The sequence below is a fragment of the Arvicanthis niloticus genome, chromosome 8 (genome assembly GCF_011762505.2).
Source record: "Arvicanthis niloticus isolate mArvNil1 chromosome 8, mArvNil1.pat.X, whole genome shotgun sequence".
NCBI lineage: Eukaryota > Metazoa > Chordata > Mammalia > Rodentia > Muridae > Arvicanthis > Arvicanthis niloticus.
The window spans coordinates 14,777,173-14,794,016 of record NC_047665.1 but is presented as its reverse complement, the minus strand read 5'-3'; the positions used below and the strand labels follow the sequence as shown (position 1 = coordinate 14,794,016).

At 52.1% G+C, this 16,844-nt stretch overlaps 1 protein-coding gene across 1 annotated transcript; it reads left to right on the top strand.

Moving 5' to 3' along the window:
- Window positions 1-309: 309 nt before the first annotated feature.
- Barx1 (BARX homeobox 1) lies at window positions 310-7,758 on the top strand. Its single transcript, XM_034510849.2, has 4 exons — window positions 310-609; window positions 2,306-2,597; window positions 2,697-2,781; window positions 3,135-7,758. Exons 1-4 carry the CDS (start codon window positions 387-389, stop codon window positions 3,297-3,299), a joined length of 765 nt encoding a protein of 254 aa, XP_034366740.1. The 5' UTR covers window positions 310-386; the 3' UTR covers window positions 3,300-7,758.
- The last annotated feature ends 9,086 nt before the right edge of the window (window positions 7,759-16,844 follow it).

The following is a 16,844-nucleotide window of genomic DNA, read 5'->3' as shown; positions in this document are numbered from 1 at the left end:
TGAGCTCTTTCCCTCCTTCCCTCCTCCCAACCTCCTTTCCTCCCTCCTGGGTCCCTCCCTCCAGCTCGGCCTAGGGGGTGGGGGGCGGCGGCGAGGCGAGGCGCGGGGCGGGGCAGGGCGGGCGGGGCAAGGCAGTGACGCGGGGCTGGCCAGGCTAGAGGCGCGGCGGCGCGGGGCGGGGGCGCAGTCCCGGGTCCGACTGGCCGAGCCCCGCGCGCCCCGCCCGCGCCCTGCGCCTCCGCCCGGCCAGCCGGCGGGGGAGGGGGCATGAGCCGGCGCCCGCGCGCCGCCGCGAGCTGCGGGCCGGCCTAGAGCCCCGCGCGGGCCCCGCGCCCGAGCTTAGCCACCGTCGCTTCCTAGCCGCGGGCGCATCCCCGGGAGCGGCGATGCAGCGGCCGGGGGAGCCGGGCGCCGCGCGCTTCGGTCAGCCCGAGGGCTGTGCCGATCATCGACCGCATCGCTACCGCAGCTTCATGATCGAAGAGATCCTCACCGAGCCTCCCGGGCCCAAGGGCGCAGCGCCGGCCGCAGCCGCTGCCGCCGCGGGCGAGCTGCTCAAGTTCGGCGTGCAGGCGCTGCTGGCCGCCCGGCCCTTCCACAGCCACCTGGGTACGTGCATCGGCCGCCGTGCAGCGGCCTGGGTTTGGCGGGAGGGTGGGAGTCGAGCCCCGGGGTTGTCCACAATCCAGCCTCTTTCTCCCCTGTTTCTGGAGCGACCTGGGATGCAGCTCAGCGCAGGCCCCAGGCGCGTCTCTTCGCGCACTCCAGCGGGAAAGTGGAGGGTGCGTGCGAGCCATGGGCTACGCAGAAACCAGGCCTTGTGTCCTCAGGCCAAGCCAGAAGAGAGTTAGTCTTCTGCTTCAGGGCCGCCTTCGAGTTTTCAAATGGGGTGATAGGCCAGTCCCAGGAACCAGACAGAGCCCGCATCCCCATGGTAGATATAAAATCAATCTACCGTGCACTCTGGATCAAAATGACTTCAAACCAGGGGAAGCCTGAGTTTCGCGATAGGGTTAACTAGGCATAACAGTAACTGCCCAGACTGGGAAAGCTCAGACCTCTGGAGAAGAGCGTCGTGTCTCATAGTGCTGGATGCTGGTGGTGGCCCGAGCCACCCAGGAGCCTCCCAGGGCCCCGTGCTTTCCAGCCAGCAATCAGCCGAGGCCTGTGCTGCAGCCAGGATCTCCGTAGGCCTTGTTGGAGGGAAAGAGGCCTGGTTGTGATCTGCTGCCCAGCTGGCCCTTCCACCTCCAGGTCAGCTGGACTTCATGTGTCTTGAACCACTTGCCCAGATCTTTTCTGTCTCAGTCTTGTCTCTTGGGGGATTGCGAGACAGTCTGCCCTGCACCGCACCTCGGCCCAGGGCTTGTAGTAACTCTCTCTGGTAAAGTGGGTCTGTCTCCCCTCTACCTCTCCCGCTCCCCAAGATTCTCGTCCCACTCCCTACTATCCTTCCTAAGCTTACCTCACCCTGATGGTTCTCAGCCAGGGAGATCCATCCTTTAAGGAGAAGCCTACCAGGAAAAGAAGCGTCTTATATAGACTCCAGCTTAGCTAGCGGCCTTCCGGACCAGCCCCAGATCCTGTCTTGGTGGTAGCTGGTCCAGTTTGCCGGTTTGAGGTTCATCTGCCAAGGACTCTTCACTACCAACGACTCGGTTGTTGGCAATTCGTTTGAAGCGGGCAAACAGCCGGTTTAGGGCTAAAGAATACGGACGAGATCTCCATGAGGGGAAAGCCTGAACAGAGAGAACAAGAAAGGCAATTTTCAGGTTCAACGGAGGCTTTGGTGACCCTTGCCTTGCTGATGTCCAACCCTCAGGCGTCCGTGTAGGTGCAGCGCAGCGCCCAGAAAAACAAACGCTCATATTCCACAGCGTTCTTTTCCCAATGCAAAAGCTTCCCCTTTCAAATTCACCCGTTTCTTCTTGGTTTCTCTTTTTTACGAAAGACATACTCCGTGTCCTCGGAGCAGCAAACTTGCTCTAAAGAATCCTGAAATTTCAGAGCCCGCTGACTCATGGGGACTGCAAAAAAAAAAAAAAAAAAAAAAAAAAAAAAAAAAAAAAAAAAAAACAAAAAACAAAAAACAAAAAACAAAAAAACAGAGCAAGGGGTGAGAGGGATAGTCTTTTCTAGACTTCTCTGGATAGCTACGTGAAGGAGAGTCGCCCAGGATGCTGGATTTAAGTCCTCGCGGAGTGTCTGGCTCAGACTGAGCTCACGCTCCCAAGAGCAGCATAGCGCTGTGGCCTCGGAGGCTGGAATCCAGTTCACCGGGTTCTCTTCTTTTCTCCCCTTGCAGCGGTGCTGAAGGCCGAGCAGGCCGCAGTGTTTAAGTTCCCACTGGCGCCGCTCGGCTGCTCCGGGCTGGGCTCGGCGTTGTTGGCCGCGGGGCCTGGGATGCCAGGTACCGCAGGCGCATCGCACCTGCCGCTGGAGCTGCAACTCCGCGGGAAGCTGGAAGCAGCTGGCTCCGGGGAACCTGGCACGAAAGCCAAGAAAGGACGCCGGAGCCGCACGGTGTTCACCGAGCTGCAGCTGATGGGCCTGGAGAAACGCTTCGAGAAGCAGAAGTACCTCTCTACCCCTGACAGGTAGTGCCGGGCAAGACTGGGCTGGAGGGGGCGGGGGGGGGGGGGTGCTGTCGGCAGGTGGTGTCCTGACCTGCTGAGGGTGTGCGTTGCTCTTTCCAGAATAGATCTAGCTGAGTCCCTGGGCCTGAGCCAGTTACAGGTGAAGACATGGTATCAAAATCGGAGGATGAAATGGAAGAAAATAGTGAGTGTGGCTGGTGGCTTCCTGCGTGCTGGGGTTCCCTGGCTTTGTCCCCGGTGTCCTCCAAGAAATACCTCCCTGCCCTCCTCACACTAAGACTTCTGCCCAGCCCATCCAGTGCGCTGCTGTTTCTGCTTAGGTTCGTTATAGAGCCGACATACCCCCTCTATCCCAGGCACCTCCTGGCAGCCTCTAACTCCTCCATCTCCGGCCCGTCCTCCCCAGCAGCGCTTTAAACGGCCACGATTTCTTTAGGGCTTGGAGCCACACTGGTGATGCCGTGGTCGGGGCCCTGGTCACCGGGTGGTCCTTGACCTGATTCTTTTCTCACCTAGTACTGTTCATTCACGGAACAGGTGCTGCAGGGTGGTGGCCTGGAGTCTCCCACTAAGCCCAAGGGACGACCTAAGAAGAACTCCATCCCCACGAGCGAGCAACTCACGGAGCAGGAGCGTGCCAAGGAGGCAGAGAAGCCAGCGGAGACGCCGGGCGAGCCCAGCGACCGAAACTGCGAGGACTGAGCGTCGCGGAGGGTGCGGCGCCGTCGACAGGGACCCAGAAGCTGGCCCTTCCGCGCTCAGGCCGTTTGCTTTCTAAACGTTTTCTTACTACTTTGGATGCGGACAATTAAGGGCCAGACAAAGAAGGACACAGGCCCGGAAGCCAATCCCAGGTCTCAGCGAGCTCCTGTCCCCAGTCTGGGATAGTCATGTCCAGCGTGGCCGAAGCGTCTGGTCTTTCTTGGACCTCCGCAGTGCCCGGCGCTCCACGCGCATTCACGCCCCGCTCCTTGCCCACACTTTTCCCCGGCCTCCAGCCGGCCTTCTGGGTCCGGACACGGCAGGCACACACTCGCTTCCGCGCCTTGGGGACCCAGCCGCCGGGTGCAGGTTCCTACCGCCCTGCCCTGCAGAGTCGGCTCTAGCAGATCAACTGATACCTGGTCCCCGATGTCGCTGAGGCTTCTACCCCCCTCTTGCAAAGACGGTGACTTTTTTTTTCCAATAAAATATTTTATGACACAGTGGGGGGCTTGATGGCGGGCTTCCGGAATGAGGGATAGAGGGGCGGTAAGGTAGGAAAGGCCTTAGAAATTACAAGCGGTGCCCTTACCTAATGGCCCAAGCACTGCAACAGCTAGGTTACTTAAGAATTAATCATGAGCATGAGGGGCCAATATGGACTGAACTCTCCCTTCCCAGCTGTGGGGGGACCTGGGAGGGCACCATCAGAAATCAGTCAGGCACCAGTTCAGAAGTGTCCCAGAGCTTGAGCCATACAAGTTGTTGGTTAGGTCTCCTGGAGCTTCCTTCGGAAGTTCCTGACCAGTTCTTTTGAGGCACATGGGATGCTCTTGCATGCTAGGCAGTCAGTCCTAGTGACTTGGCAGGGAATGCCTACTGGTGCCTCTCCTAACCAAAAAGGTCTCAGTTGTTTGTGTGTGTGTGTGTGTGTGTGTGTGTGTGTGTGTGTGTGTGTGTAGGGGGGTGTGTGATTATGTGACATTCTGTCTCTGTGTTTGGGGCTCATGGTGACCACCGGGTGGGAATGGAGGAATGTTCACTTTACTAGCTAAAGCTTGGAAAGGGGATACAACTTGACCATGCAGTTCTGGACACGTTAGCATTCGAAGCCGTGTCCTCTTGGGGTCCCCAAAATGCTGTAGGCTTTGTGGTTTGGCTTTGGGTTTTGGTGGTCATTGCTTTAAAGCAAGGTCTCACGCTGTTACCCTCACTGCCCCGAACTTGCTACGTAGACTAGGTTAGTCTTGAACTCAGAGTGTCGCCTGCCTCTGCCTCCCAAATGATGGGATTAAAAAACATGCATGGCAAAGCTTTTAAGTTTAAGAATGTGGCAGTCACCTGTGTTGGTGACTATCCCCTTTATTTTTAAATTTTCATATTTTTCAAGTGTGTGTGTGTGTGTTGTGGCGTGGGTATGTGCACCTGAGTGCAGCTGTGGGGCAAGACTAGAGGAATCAGAGTCCCTTGGAGCTGGAGTTGGGGCAGTTGTGAGCCAAAGGATACGAATGCTGGGACCAGAATCCGAGGCTTCTGCAAGAATAGTATTTGAGCTCTTAGGTGCTGCCTGCTTCTCCAGCTCCAGACTTGTTACGTCTGCTTAGATGGTCTCTTCCTAGAACCCAGTTTACACTTCTCCCTGGAATTTCCATAGGCATGGTCCAGAGAAACTAAAACTCACATTTTGTGAGGGCTTTGTGAGAAGTTTCTTCTGGCACCCTGGTCGTGCTAGGTCTTTGAGAGACCATCTCTGCTTTGGGTCCCTAAGTGAGCCTTACAAACAGCCCAAGAAAGGATGCAACCCTGGCCACCTGGAAGGAACAGAGCGTGTGTGTGTGTGTGTGTGTGTGTGTGTGTGTCTGTCTGTCTGTCTGACACACACACACAGAGAGAGAGAGAGAGAGAGAGAGAGAGAGAGAGAGAGAGAGAGAGAGAGAGAGAGAGAGAGACACTGTGCCCCTCTAATCCCTTCCGGTCCCAGGTTAGCTCAGCCTAGCAGTGTTATTACGAAATGTTCTTGTAGCAGGCCCTAGCAGTCATTTGGGCTAATCCTTACAGATCAAAAGGAAGGTGACCAGAGGCCTGGAGGACTGAGGTTCCAGCTTTTTCTCCATCAACTGTGCTAAACTATAGAAGGGTAGAACCTATTAGGTTGCCGGAAAATGGGTACGGGGTTCTAACTCAGTCAGTTACGTTTCCTGCCGGCCCCCCTTGTTTTGTTCAATCTGAAGACACCAATCTTATGCAAATTACTTGCTAAGTGCATCTATGGCTTCCTCAGGGACGCTCCTCACTGGCTGACCCCAGCTGAGCCAGAGGGCTACGGGCAGAGGCGAGACTCAGAGTCGAGACTCAAAGTAAATTTCAGAGTGCAGCGCCCTCCATACACAGATGAGGAACCTGACTCCGGTTCTCCAATTATCAGTGGGTCATTGGAGGCAAGCTGAGTCTCAAAAGGCGGTTGGTTCTTTATCCCGACGCAGAAAGAGGTGGCAAGGTTTCATCGCTGTCTGAGCGGCAGTGCTCCAGGTATACATCAGAATCAGGTTTATGCAAACATAAACAGGGTCCCCGAGCCAGGGAAGAGAGAAAGTAATGCTTTTCCTTTCGCGGGCAGGTAGGAGTTTTCTTGCTTGGGAAAGTACCTGAGACTCGACGGAAACTTCCAGGCAGGTGGCTCCGGGAGGGGAGAAGTCCGAAGTGTTCTAAAAGCCGGGGTTCGCGGTGAAGGGCTCTTCTTAACCACTGGAGCCCTAAGGCGCTGGCTTGTGTGCCACCCGCTCGCGCCCCCAGAGCCGAGGGCCCCTCCTTGCCTTCATTGGCCACGCCCCTCACTCCAGGCGGGCGTTTAGGGGGGAAGAGAAGGCCCCTCTCATTCCTCCTAGACCCTTGCCTCAAAAGTCAGTTTTCAGCCCCCAAGGTCCTGGGAAACAGACCTCAGAAATATCTCAGGCGGCTGCGGCCGGGGCGGTATTTCACGGAGCCCTCTGAGGGAGGATGCGGGCTCTGGTGGCTCCGGGGGCAGCGAGGACCTGCGGGACTCAGGGAAGGGAAGGACAGACCGCCGGAAGAGCGGTGGGAACCCTCAGATGGGCTTCGCTCGCGGACACTCTAGGTTCGCGCTGCATGCACACATAGGGCCGGTGGCGGCTCCGCAAAGCGCAGAACTCGAGGATAGGAGGGTGGCAGCGCTCCGCAGCGAGTAGGGATACGCTTCCATGGGTCCTGAGCTCTGAGTCTGGGCGGTTGGAGAGGCGGGAGCCGGGCTTCATTCTGGGAGCTGCCTCTGCGGCCTGGCAAGGGCTAATCCAGGAAGACCTGGATTTCTGGCCTTGGAGCCTTCGCCCCGTGCTGGTTGTACGCACAGCCCAGGCACCACCAGCAGAGTCTCGGCCCCGAGCTCACCACGCCGATGCCCCACTTTTTCATAATAATAAAAGTCGCCGTACCCTTTTCCTTGTTCTTGACCTCTTGAAGAATGGTCGGTGTGAACTTACAAAGTGGAAGAAAGAACCCCACACCCAGAGTCTGGTTAACTAAATGGTTAACTAAGACAGAGATTAAGATCACCTGAAACCGGAGGGAGCATCTCGGAGCCCTAACGGGGAAGCGAGAGGGCCATAACTCACTCAGCTGCAGGTGGCCGAAAGTCTGGCTCCAGTTTTGCCTCGTCTGGGCAACTCCGAGGTCCCCCGAAGAAATCAGACGCTTTCTCTGTTTACCCAGAGTCCCTCGGCCTGGTTTCGTTTTGTTCCCCTTATTTGTTTTTACATCCTGGGAACCCCTGACCTAGGAGCTACAACAAGAGAGAAGAAACCCATGGGAAAAAAACAAAACAAAAACCAAAAAACCAAAAACCAAAAGCAAAACAGAGCCTGCTCAGGAATCCTGTCTAAGCCAGGAGTTCCTGGGAAGCTTGGAATCTTCTTGGCCTCGGAGAAGCACGCGGGCTGGGTACCTCACTTGCTGTAGGACACCACCCGCTGCATGCTGAGTGTGCTGGATCTTGGGGTATGGGACACAACTAATTCCTAGGGCGTTCCAGGTGGGCCAGCGCTTGCACTCAAAGGCAAGGCCTTCTCTCTTCCTACTTCGAAAAGGGACCCATCTGTAAGACTTCAAAAGTTTCAAGTTTTACCACGACAACCTCTGGGTCCTTTTAACAGGTGTGTTGGGGGGTGGGGGTGGGGTGGAGTTGATTGTGGTGTCTCTTGGCCAGGAGGCATCACCTAGGCCTAGCGTGGGCGCCCACATTGCCTCAGCCAAGAGGTAGAAGCTGAGCTAGTAGGGAAAAGGCCAAGGGCACCAGAGGGGACCCAGGGGAACAACATTTTAGCCGATTAGTTTATCTCTCCCTCCCTCTTTTTAAGTATTTTAATCTTCTTTTTGTGGTGCTGGGGATCAAGTGCATGCCTCCTGCCTGCGGGACACCTCTCTGTTATTTTTCAAATGTAAACCCAAGAATGGTTTGTAATAAAAAAAAAAACTATGTCCTAATAATGCTGCAGAGATCTTTGGGTAAGAAGAAATGAAAATTCCCGGGTAGTGGCAAAGCAATGGGCTGCAGCTTCACTGACATCGTTGTGACTTTTTTTTTTCTCTTTAGTGTTTCAGGGAGTAATCGTGTGACTGACATCATGGCATCTCAAACCCTCTAATATTTACGGCCAGCCTTTCTCTCTTTCTTTCTTTCTCTCTCTTTCTTTCTTTCTTTGCTTCTTTCTTTTTTTCTTTCTTTCAAAATATTTATGTACATGTGCATGTACAGTGCATGCAAGTGTGCGTGCACATATGTGTGCACGTGTGTGAAGGTCAGAGGTCAAGCTCAGGTGTCACTCTTCAGGTACTGCTTTCCTTGTGTTTGAAACAAGGTCTCTCGGGCACAGTATGGGGCTTACTGACCAGGTGGTCTAGCCCATCTCCCCAGCGCTGGGAATACAGCAGTGTTTGGGTTATAATAGGCTCCTCCAGTTTGTGAGATAAGCAGTTTCCCGATGGAGCTATCTCCTCTCCTCCATTCTTTTTGTTCTTTTACCAAGCACTCAGCAGTGGTGGTGCACAGCTGGAATCCCAACACTCTGGTGGCAGAGGCAGTTTGATCTTTATGAGTTCGAAGCAAGCCTGGTCTACAAACTGAGTTCCAGGACAGCTTGGGCAATTATCCAGAAAAAGTCCAGACTCAAAACCAAAAACAAACAAATCCCCAAACCAAACCAAACAAACAAGCATTTACTGACATGTGCAGCTTCTAGTCCTGAGGACACGCCTGCTCCCATGAGCCTAATGTCCCTCCTACACCCATTAGCCAAGTAAGAGAGGTGCTCTCATTTGGCAGATGAGTATGAAGTTCAGAGATGTTAGGTGACTGGCTGAAGAACACAGAGACACTAAGAGTGGAATTTGGATCTGACTTGACTGGGGGCTGGGGGTGGGGGGTCACCACAACCCCTTGCCTGGCAGCCTGAAGGTCTAGTGTATGTTTGTGGGAGAGGGTCTCCGATGCCTTAGAGTCCCCAATGCTTTGAGCCACCCATAATGGAGCTTAGCATTTGTTCAGTAAGTGCTAAGGAGCTGCTGGGGCTAAACTTTGTGCTAGGCACGGAGCCCATGACCATCAGCTCACGCTGCAGGTGGGAATAGGCTAGGTAGAAGGTAATGAAGTCACAATTAAAACTAGAGACAATGGCACACAATGACAAGTCAGTTGAAAATTAAGCAGGTGTGCTGGGTACAGTGACTCACACCTTTACTACCAGCAATCTTGGGAGGCAGGGGCTGGCAGATCTTTGTGAGTTCTAGGCCAGCCTGGTCTGCATAATGAGTTCTAGGACAGCCAGGACTACAGAGCAAGCAAAGAAACAAAACAAGCAAAGAGAAAGAAAGAGAGAGAGAAAGAAAGAAAGAAAGAGGAAGAGAAAAGAAAGAAAGAAAGAAAGAAAGGGAGAAAGGAAGAAAGAAAGGAGAGGAGGAAGGGAAAATTAACAGTCCATAGATAAAGAATGGGGGCAGTCTTTAGTCAGGGTGGTCATGGAGGTTCTGAAGCTTAGGAAACGTCTATTGATGGATGCCTCAGTGACAAGAAGAAAGTGTCTGCTACTCCTGGGGAAAGATCAGGATCAGAGTAAGAGCAAAGGTCCTGGGTGTTTCCTGAGCTGTGAAAGAATTCACAAGTAGAAGTGAGGAAGGGAGGGAAAAGTCAGGAGGTGGATCCAGACCTGCCTGGAAGGCAGCCTGAAGGAGGCAGCCTTGGGAGGCGGTCCCTCCGCCTACTGCTCTTCTGCACACTAAATTTAATAGTCTGGGAGCAAACACTCAACTCCAGCTCCGCCCCTGCCAGGCAATTTTGTGGTGTGTGTGTGTGTGTGTGTGTGTGTGTGTGTGTGTGCATGCGCACGCGTTCATGTGCATGTTCTTTCTTTTTCATAAGGTTGCAATTTTCTGCGTGCTTTAAGGACATTAGAAGGGCGTTTGACTGACGCACCATGCGAAAAGCATTAGGCAGGCTGCAGGGGCGCTGCTGGAGGGAAGGGGCAGGTGGAGGCGGGAACTGGCCCTTACTGGCCCTGCCCAGTGAGGTGGGGGTGAGCACAGAGATGGGGAAGGAAAAAAAAGAGGGGAGGAAAAGGGATGGAAGAAGACGGGAAGGAAGAAGAGAGAAACTGAGGCAGGGCAAAGTCAAAGCAAGGTGCCAAAAATTGACCCACACTTGTTGAAGAGGTGAGGAAATTGGCAGTGGGGGGCACACAAGGAGAGGAGGAGAAGGCGGTGGCAGATCCGGGAGAAGACAAAGGGGCGGGGGGAAGCGGAGGAAGAAGGAAAGAATGAATCCTTCCAGGAAAGTGCTAAGGAAGACTGTGAAGTCCCAGGGCTCCCAAACCACCCTGCAGTTTGACAACAGACCTTGAGTCCTTTGGGGTGGACAGTGGGAAGGAAAGCTTCCTTGCCTGCACACTCATCCAGTTCCCTCCTTCCTCAGGCGACTCAACACCTGCTTTTGCAGCCCCCATCTAAACCTAGCCCCCCCTCCCCACCCTCTGACTCTGGCCTTGTGCTGCTCTCTGGGGCTCACTACTCTCAGATGCCCTATATTTGTAGTTAAGAGTCCCCGTCTCTCAGTTCCGGGCACAACCCTAGTCCTCAGCATGTTCCTGTTCCTATCTACCCAGCATTGCCCCACAGGGACACCCACTGCACTTGCAGACCTGCATTAAGAGATAACCAGGACTGTGAGCACACGAGCTGTGACTCAGTTTCCCCTTCTTTAAGATGGGAAGAATAACAGCACGTCATGGTCTCATTGAAGTGCCTGGGTATACAGCAAAAGGGTTTATTGCCGCCTAAAGTGGGATGCTTAGAGCTACTGAGGTGGTGCATCCTCCAGGCTTGCCAAGTTAATGGGACAGGGTTAAAGGAAAATGGACTGAGTGTTGGTAAAGAAGGAGCCTGGGCTTACACACACACACACACACACACACACACACACACACACACACACGGTCTGGGTTCCCCGAGGACCCTGCTGTCACCAAGGTCCACCGAGCACATCTCACTGTCTCCTTGGAGTTAGTGTCAGGCCTTAGCAGCATATGGCTGCACTCCGGGCTGTCTGTTCCACTGGTGCCTGTGTTGAGAAGTGAGAGGTGAGGGATGGCTGGACTTGGAGGTCCTAGCTGCTATGTATTTTGTGAGGATTTCCACTAACAATCACTAGTCTGGTCTTTGTTTTCACCAGGTCCACAATATAAAATCCCCTCCCCCAGCACTGGCTGGCGGCAAATGGCAGTAGGAATGAGGTGCTGAGCAGATCTTTTTGGCAGCCTCGGATGGAAGATCTCTGCTCAGAACCTTGAAGGTTAGGCCAGGCTATGACTATACTCATGCTTTAGCTGTTCCTTCTCTGCCTTTTAGACCCTGCAGTGAATGGATGGAGGGATGGATGGGTACATAGATGGGTAGGTAGGTGAGTAGGTGAGCATGTGTGTATGTATGGGTGGGTGTATAGGCATATGCATGAGTGGATGGGTAGCTGCATAGGTGAATGGGTGGGTGGGTGACAGATGAATGGATGAATGCATGAATGGGTGATGGGTGAGTGATGATTATATCAGTGTTGAATGGGTGATCACCATGTGGTCTTCTTGGTGCTTCTGCTGTGATCAGATCCTGGGAGTGCCCAGAAATTCATAACCCTCATCCCACTAATCCCTGAGCCTGCTGGTGATGGCACATGCCTTTAATCCCAGCACTCAGGAGGCAGAGGCAGGAAGATCTCTGAGTTCAAGGCCAGCCTGGTCTACGGAGTGAGTTCTGGGACAGCCAAGGCTACACAAAGAAACCCTGTCTCAAAAACAAAAAAAGATAATTCCACCACAGACATGCCCATAGGCCAATCTGATCTGGGCAATTTCTCAAAAGAAGCTTTCTTTTTAGGTGACCTTAGGGTGTGTCAGCTAAGGCAGCCAAGTTTGAGGGTAGCCATGTTTGCATCTAGTGAGTACCCACCACTGGATAAACAGATGACAAAAATGTGATGGATACATATGATTGAATATTATTCAGTCTTGGAAATAAGGAGACCATGACATATACTTTTTAAAAAACGTAGAGACTTAGGGGACAACCTACTTAGCAAAATAAGCCAACCATAGGACAGCTCCATAACACTGTTGTGCAGAAGGCGTCTACACTGGGCAGGAGGTGTAATTGGGACGACTGGTTTCTCTTCTTTTCTCTTTTGTGGTCCTTAAAGATACCTTAGGGACTGGGCTGGAGCATCCTGAGACTTTGGCAGATGATGAAGTTGGCTGGACAGTTTGTAGGAAACAGATGACCTTTGGCCAGTGGGTCACTTTCTGCTTACCACAGAACCTTTCAGGCTCTCTTGATGTTGGTGTGAGGGCCCATGTAGACAAGACTCCACCTCTGGCCCCAGCAGGTCTCCCAAGCATGGAGAAGCAGCTCACAGTGGTGTCTGAGCTTGTCTTGCCCCTTGTTCCTGCATCATAGAACTTACATAATTTGGTGCTGATGCTGGGTGTGATGAGTCTACTCCCTCCTGGTTCTGTGCTCAGTCAGCATAGAGTTTTGGTCCTGATGTTGATGACCTCATCAGGTGGTAATGACTGAACAACAGTGTGAATGCCATTGAAACCACAGAACTACACAGAGTTGCTTTTTTTAAAGGAGATTTATTGAGGACATTCTTGTGGAGACAGGGGGGCAGGAAGCAGGTATGGGATGTGGAACAGTAGAAGGGTGGACAGGGAGGGGAATAAAATCTGGAGTTTAAAATAAATAAATAAATAAACTAATTAATTAATTAATTAAATGCTCTTAACCACTGAGCTCCTGGCCTCAAACTCTTTATGTTGCTGGGGATGACTTTAAGTTTGTAATCCTTCTGCCTTTGCCTTCTAAGGACATTCACCACTACACTTGGTTTACACGGTGCTGAGGATCAAACCAAGGCAAGCACTCTACTGACTGAGCCAACCACCGGCTACAAACACTAATAGGCACCTGCAAGTGGGGACAGACAGTGAGCAAAGTGAGGAGAGGATGTGATGGGAGCTTCAGTGAAAAGAAAGCAGGCAGCGGGGATGTGTGAGGCATTTGACAGGCACCACCAACAGGCTGAGGAGATGAAAAGGAGAAGTGAACTGGAAGGAGCAGCCGGTGGAAGATTCCTGCGAGGTCCAGCTAGAAGCCATGAGGCATGCCCAGATCTTGGCTTTCTTCTTCAAGAGGGTCTGATGGAGGTCTGGGGGGTTCCCTTTCTGCATGTGACGGTGGGTTGAGACCCAGGCAGGAGCTGTAGGGAAGGATGCCATAGTCAAGGAGGGAGATGGTGAGGCTGGGGCTGGAGAGGTGAAGAAGAGTATGTTGAGGGCTGGCTTGAGCTGAGTGTGGGTGGGAAGGTCCCCAGGGGAACAGAGGGCCCACAGATGCCTCCCATACCTTGAAATTATGCTTAGCAAGCAGTTTCTAGTCAGGAAGACCCAAGAGACACTTGAGAAGATACACAGGGTCTCGGGAGCAGGGATAAGCTTGGGGCTCTGAGCCACATGATGCTCTGGGAAACAGTTCCTGGGGACAGCTGACATGGATGAAGAGGGTCCATCACCGTCAGACACCAGTGCTGTCTATCAGACAGAGAGGTCCCCTTCACAAGAGGCATGCAGTTCAGGAGTGGTGCAGGACTGCTTCACCACAGGGGTACTGCCAGCCTTTAGTGTCACTTGATAAATGATGAGGCTGTATCCTAGGTGACATCTGCCGAGTTCTTTCCACACCTTTCTATACCCAGTGCACAGAATCATCTCCTGCTCTGGAGGTATCCATGATGGTGGGGAGAGTCGGGTACTCTCCCTCTCACTAATTCTTTGGGTACCAGGCTGAACTCAGTGTCTCTCTCCTGGCATGTGTCGTAGGCATTCCACCCTGTCAGGCCCTAACCCTGTTAGGGTCCCCTAAAGGACAAGTCCCTGTTCATAGCTGTCCTTACCACAAAGTACTGCTTGTGATTTTTTTTAAAAAAAAGTCTCAGTGAGTGACTCATACATTTAAAATTATTTTAATCTATTTTACACTCTGTATAAATGGGGCTGTGTGTTTCTATTAAAGGTGTATTATTTAGGCTGTGGGGAACATGACCAGAAGGGTCTCTGCCAAGGTTGGGGTGTTTATGGCGTCAGACAGTGGTTGGCAGCACGGAGCACAGCTCACATAGAACTATATGGTGTGCCTTTGCTGGGTGGCCCTGACACACTCCTTTGGGGCACTGCAAACCCTGTAGCTTGGGCACTTGGGTTTTGAGCTCTCTTCATGTTGTCACCAGATTGGTGACAGCCATTTCCAAGGTCCCAGAAAAGGGTTAGCTATGAAGGAGTGCTGTCAGATCCAGGGTGGTCACATCAGGTTTCAGGTGGCCCTTGTGTGGTAGACTTCCTAAGCTGCAAAGTATCAGGAGTGTGCGGAGGACACGCCCACCACCACAGGGGGGTGGAGAGGGGACCCTGCTGTCCCTCTTGCTCCTGTCTCTAATCTAACTCCCTTTCTTTTTGTGTGCTTCTGTGTGCACAAACCTGTGCATGTGTGTGTGTGCATGACTTGAGTGTGTGTATGTGTGTGCATGCGTGCACACATGCATAGGCCAAAAGACAGCCTCAGGTGTTACCTTTAAAATTTATACATATACATATACACATACATATACATATACATATACATATACATATATATATATTTGTGTTATGCCTGTGTGGGGTTATGTGCAGATGCCCTTGAAGGCTGCAAGGTAGCATTAGAATCCATGTACCTGGAGTTACAGTAGTCGTAAGCCACCTGATAGGAGTCTGATAACCAAACTGGGTTCTCTGCAAAGAATTACTCATCTGTTTCCTGTCTCATTTCTTTCTTTCTTTCTTTTAAAAAATGAAAAACCAATAAAACAACACCAGGGTCTCTGCCTGGACAGGAAGACCCGGGGATCCACCTGTCACCACCCCTCCAGCTCTGGGATTACAAGTGTGTGTCCCTACACCTAGAGCCCACCCTATTTTCATGAGTCCTGGGGATCAGACTCAAGTGTACTTTACTCAAGGAGATGTCTCCTTGGCCTCTTTTTCCTCCTCTTCTATTGCAGCCCCTCAGCCGCACTGCTCTCTGTCTTCTGCCTGCTCAAGGACCTTTGCAGAAGTCATTCCTTCCACCTGGACTGTTTCTCCAACCCTGCCCCAGGCAACCCCTTTGAACTTCTCACTGCCACTTAGACATCCAGATGTTGTCTTCTGAATGGATGCACTTCCCAGAGTCTCAGGTGTCACGCCCAACCCAGCTCTTTAATTCAGCCAGGTATGCCTCATAACTGACACCCTACCCACAAGGAGTCTGCTTTCAGTGGTTCTCTCCAGGCACCTTTTTCTCTTTCATTATATTTATGTCCTCGGCTCTAAGGATTGGGTTGTGTCTACAGAGAGACCACAGCAAACATAGTATGGGTGTTGACAAACGGAGTCACATCACTTGATGAGCCTGTGCTGTACATTTCAGTATGTCCCTTGAGGTGGGATTGTTGGGTTAAAGAAAATGTCTAGTTCAGCTTTTCTAGATCCTTCCAGATAGTTCCTCAAAGCAGCCATATTGTCTTAACCTCCCTCTATGATCATTCTAGGTATGCAAAAACTCAGTCTGTAGCCAAGGATGATGGTGAACCCCCCAATCCTCTTGCCTCTATCTTGCATGTGCTGGGACCACAGGCATAAGCTGTGCCACCTCTCTCACTGAGCTTTCTGTCCCTGTATTAGCACACTCCATTCATTTGTTGCCATGTGGAGTGGCAAGCTATTTTATGAAAGGGTTCAAGACTGTGCTCCATCTTTCTGTTGGGGTGACCCCGTATTCCTTATTGGATTTAGGAATCCTTTCTACACTCTATGAGAACCCTTCGCCACTATCACAGTTAGTTTTAATGCAGATGCTGGGGGACCTGGCATATGCCTTCCCTGCACGCATGTCTGGAGCTGGGAATGAGCTTGGATCAGCTCTGTGAACACCCCTGGTCCTTCCTCCTTACCTGGAAACACCAATACAATGCAGTTCAGGCCAGTTAGTTTGTTTGGTGCCCAATCAAGGGCCCTACTTCTCAGCTGGAATGAGAGGAGCCTGTGCAGGATGCACAGCATGGAGCATTGTAGAGAGAGCATCTTGTGTATTATACAGATGCATCACCTGTCAATTAAAGAGCCTATGGCCTATGGCTTAGGCAGGAAATAGAGGTGGGACATCCAGGAGCAGGAAGGATTCTAGGAGAGAGCCAAGCATGGGAGACCCACCCAGAAAGATGTTCCGAGACAGACGCATGATACCCTTGCACAGGTAGCCAGCCATGTGGCAGAACATAGGTTAAAATAAATGGGATATTTTAAGTTAGATCTAGTCAGAGAAAAGCCTAGCTATATGGCCAAAGTATTTGTAAATATATTTTGAGTCTGAGTCTTATTTCTGGGAACATGGGGTTGGGAGGAAGAAAAAGGGTTTAACTTCTAAAAGTGTGGCTTTCTCCCACAGGTGATGTTGGCTTTGGTGTCTTGTGTCTTAGCAGACACTACACAAGATGTGGCTTCAAAGAAGCCCTCTTGACCAGTATCTGACCCCGGCTCACCTTATTGCTGACACTTTGTTTCCTGCCTACTGGTCATGGGGACTCCTGCTTCTTTAAGGTTCTGTCTAGAAGATGTCTCCTCTTTGCTCTCCCTCATGTCTCCACATTAATGTCATGGTCATCATAGATTGTGTGTCTGTTTCCCTAAACAGCAGGGAGCCCAAGTGAGCAGGGCTGGCCTTCCTGGCTATCTAGGACATCCTGCTCCTTACAGGAGACCCAGCCATTATAGGCACCACCATTATAGTGTTCTGGCAACCCTTGGGGGAGACCACAGGGTGAGCCTCACCCTTCAGCTCCCTGGGTGTGCTACCTTTGGGTTGAGCGGTATACAGTACAGCTATGCAAACAGTATAGCTGTATCTCTGCAGGCTCCATATTGC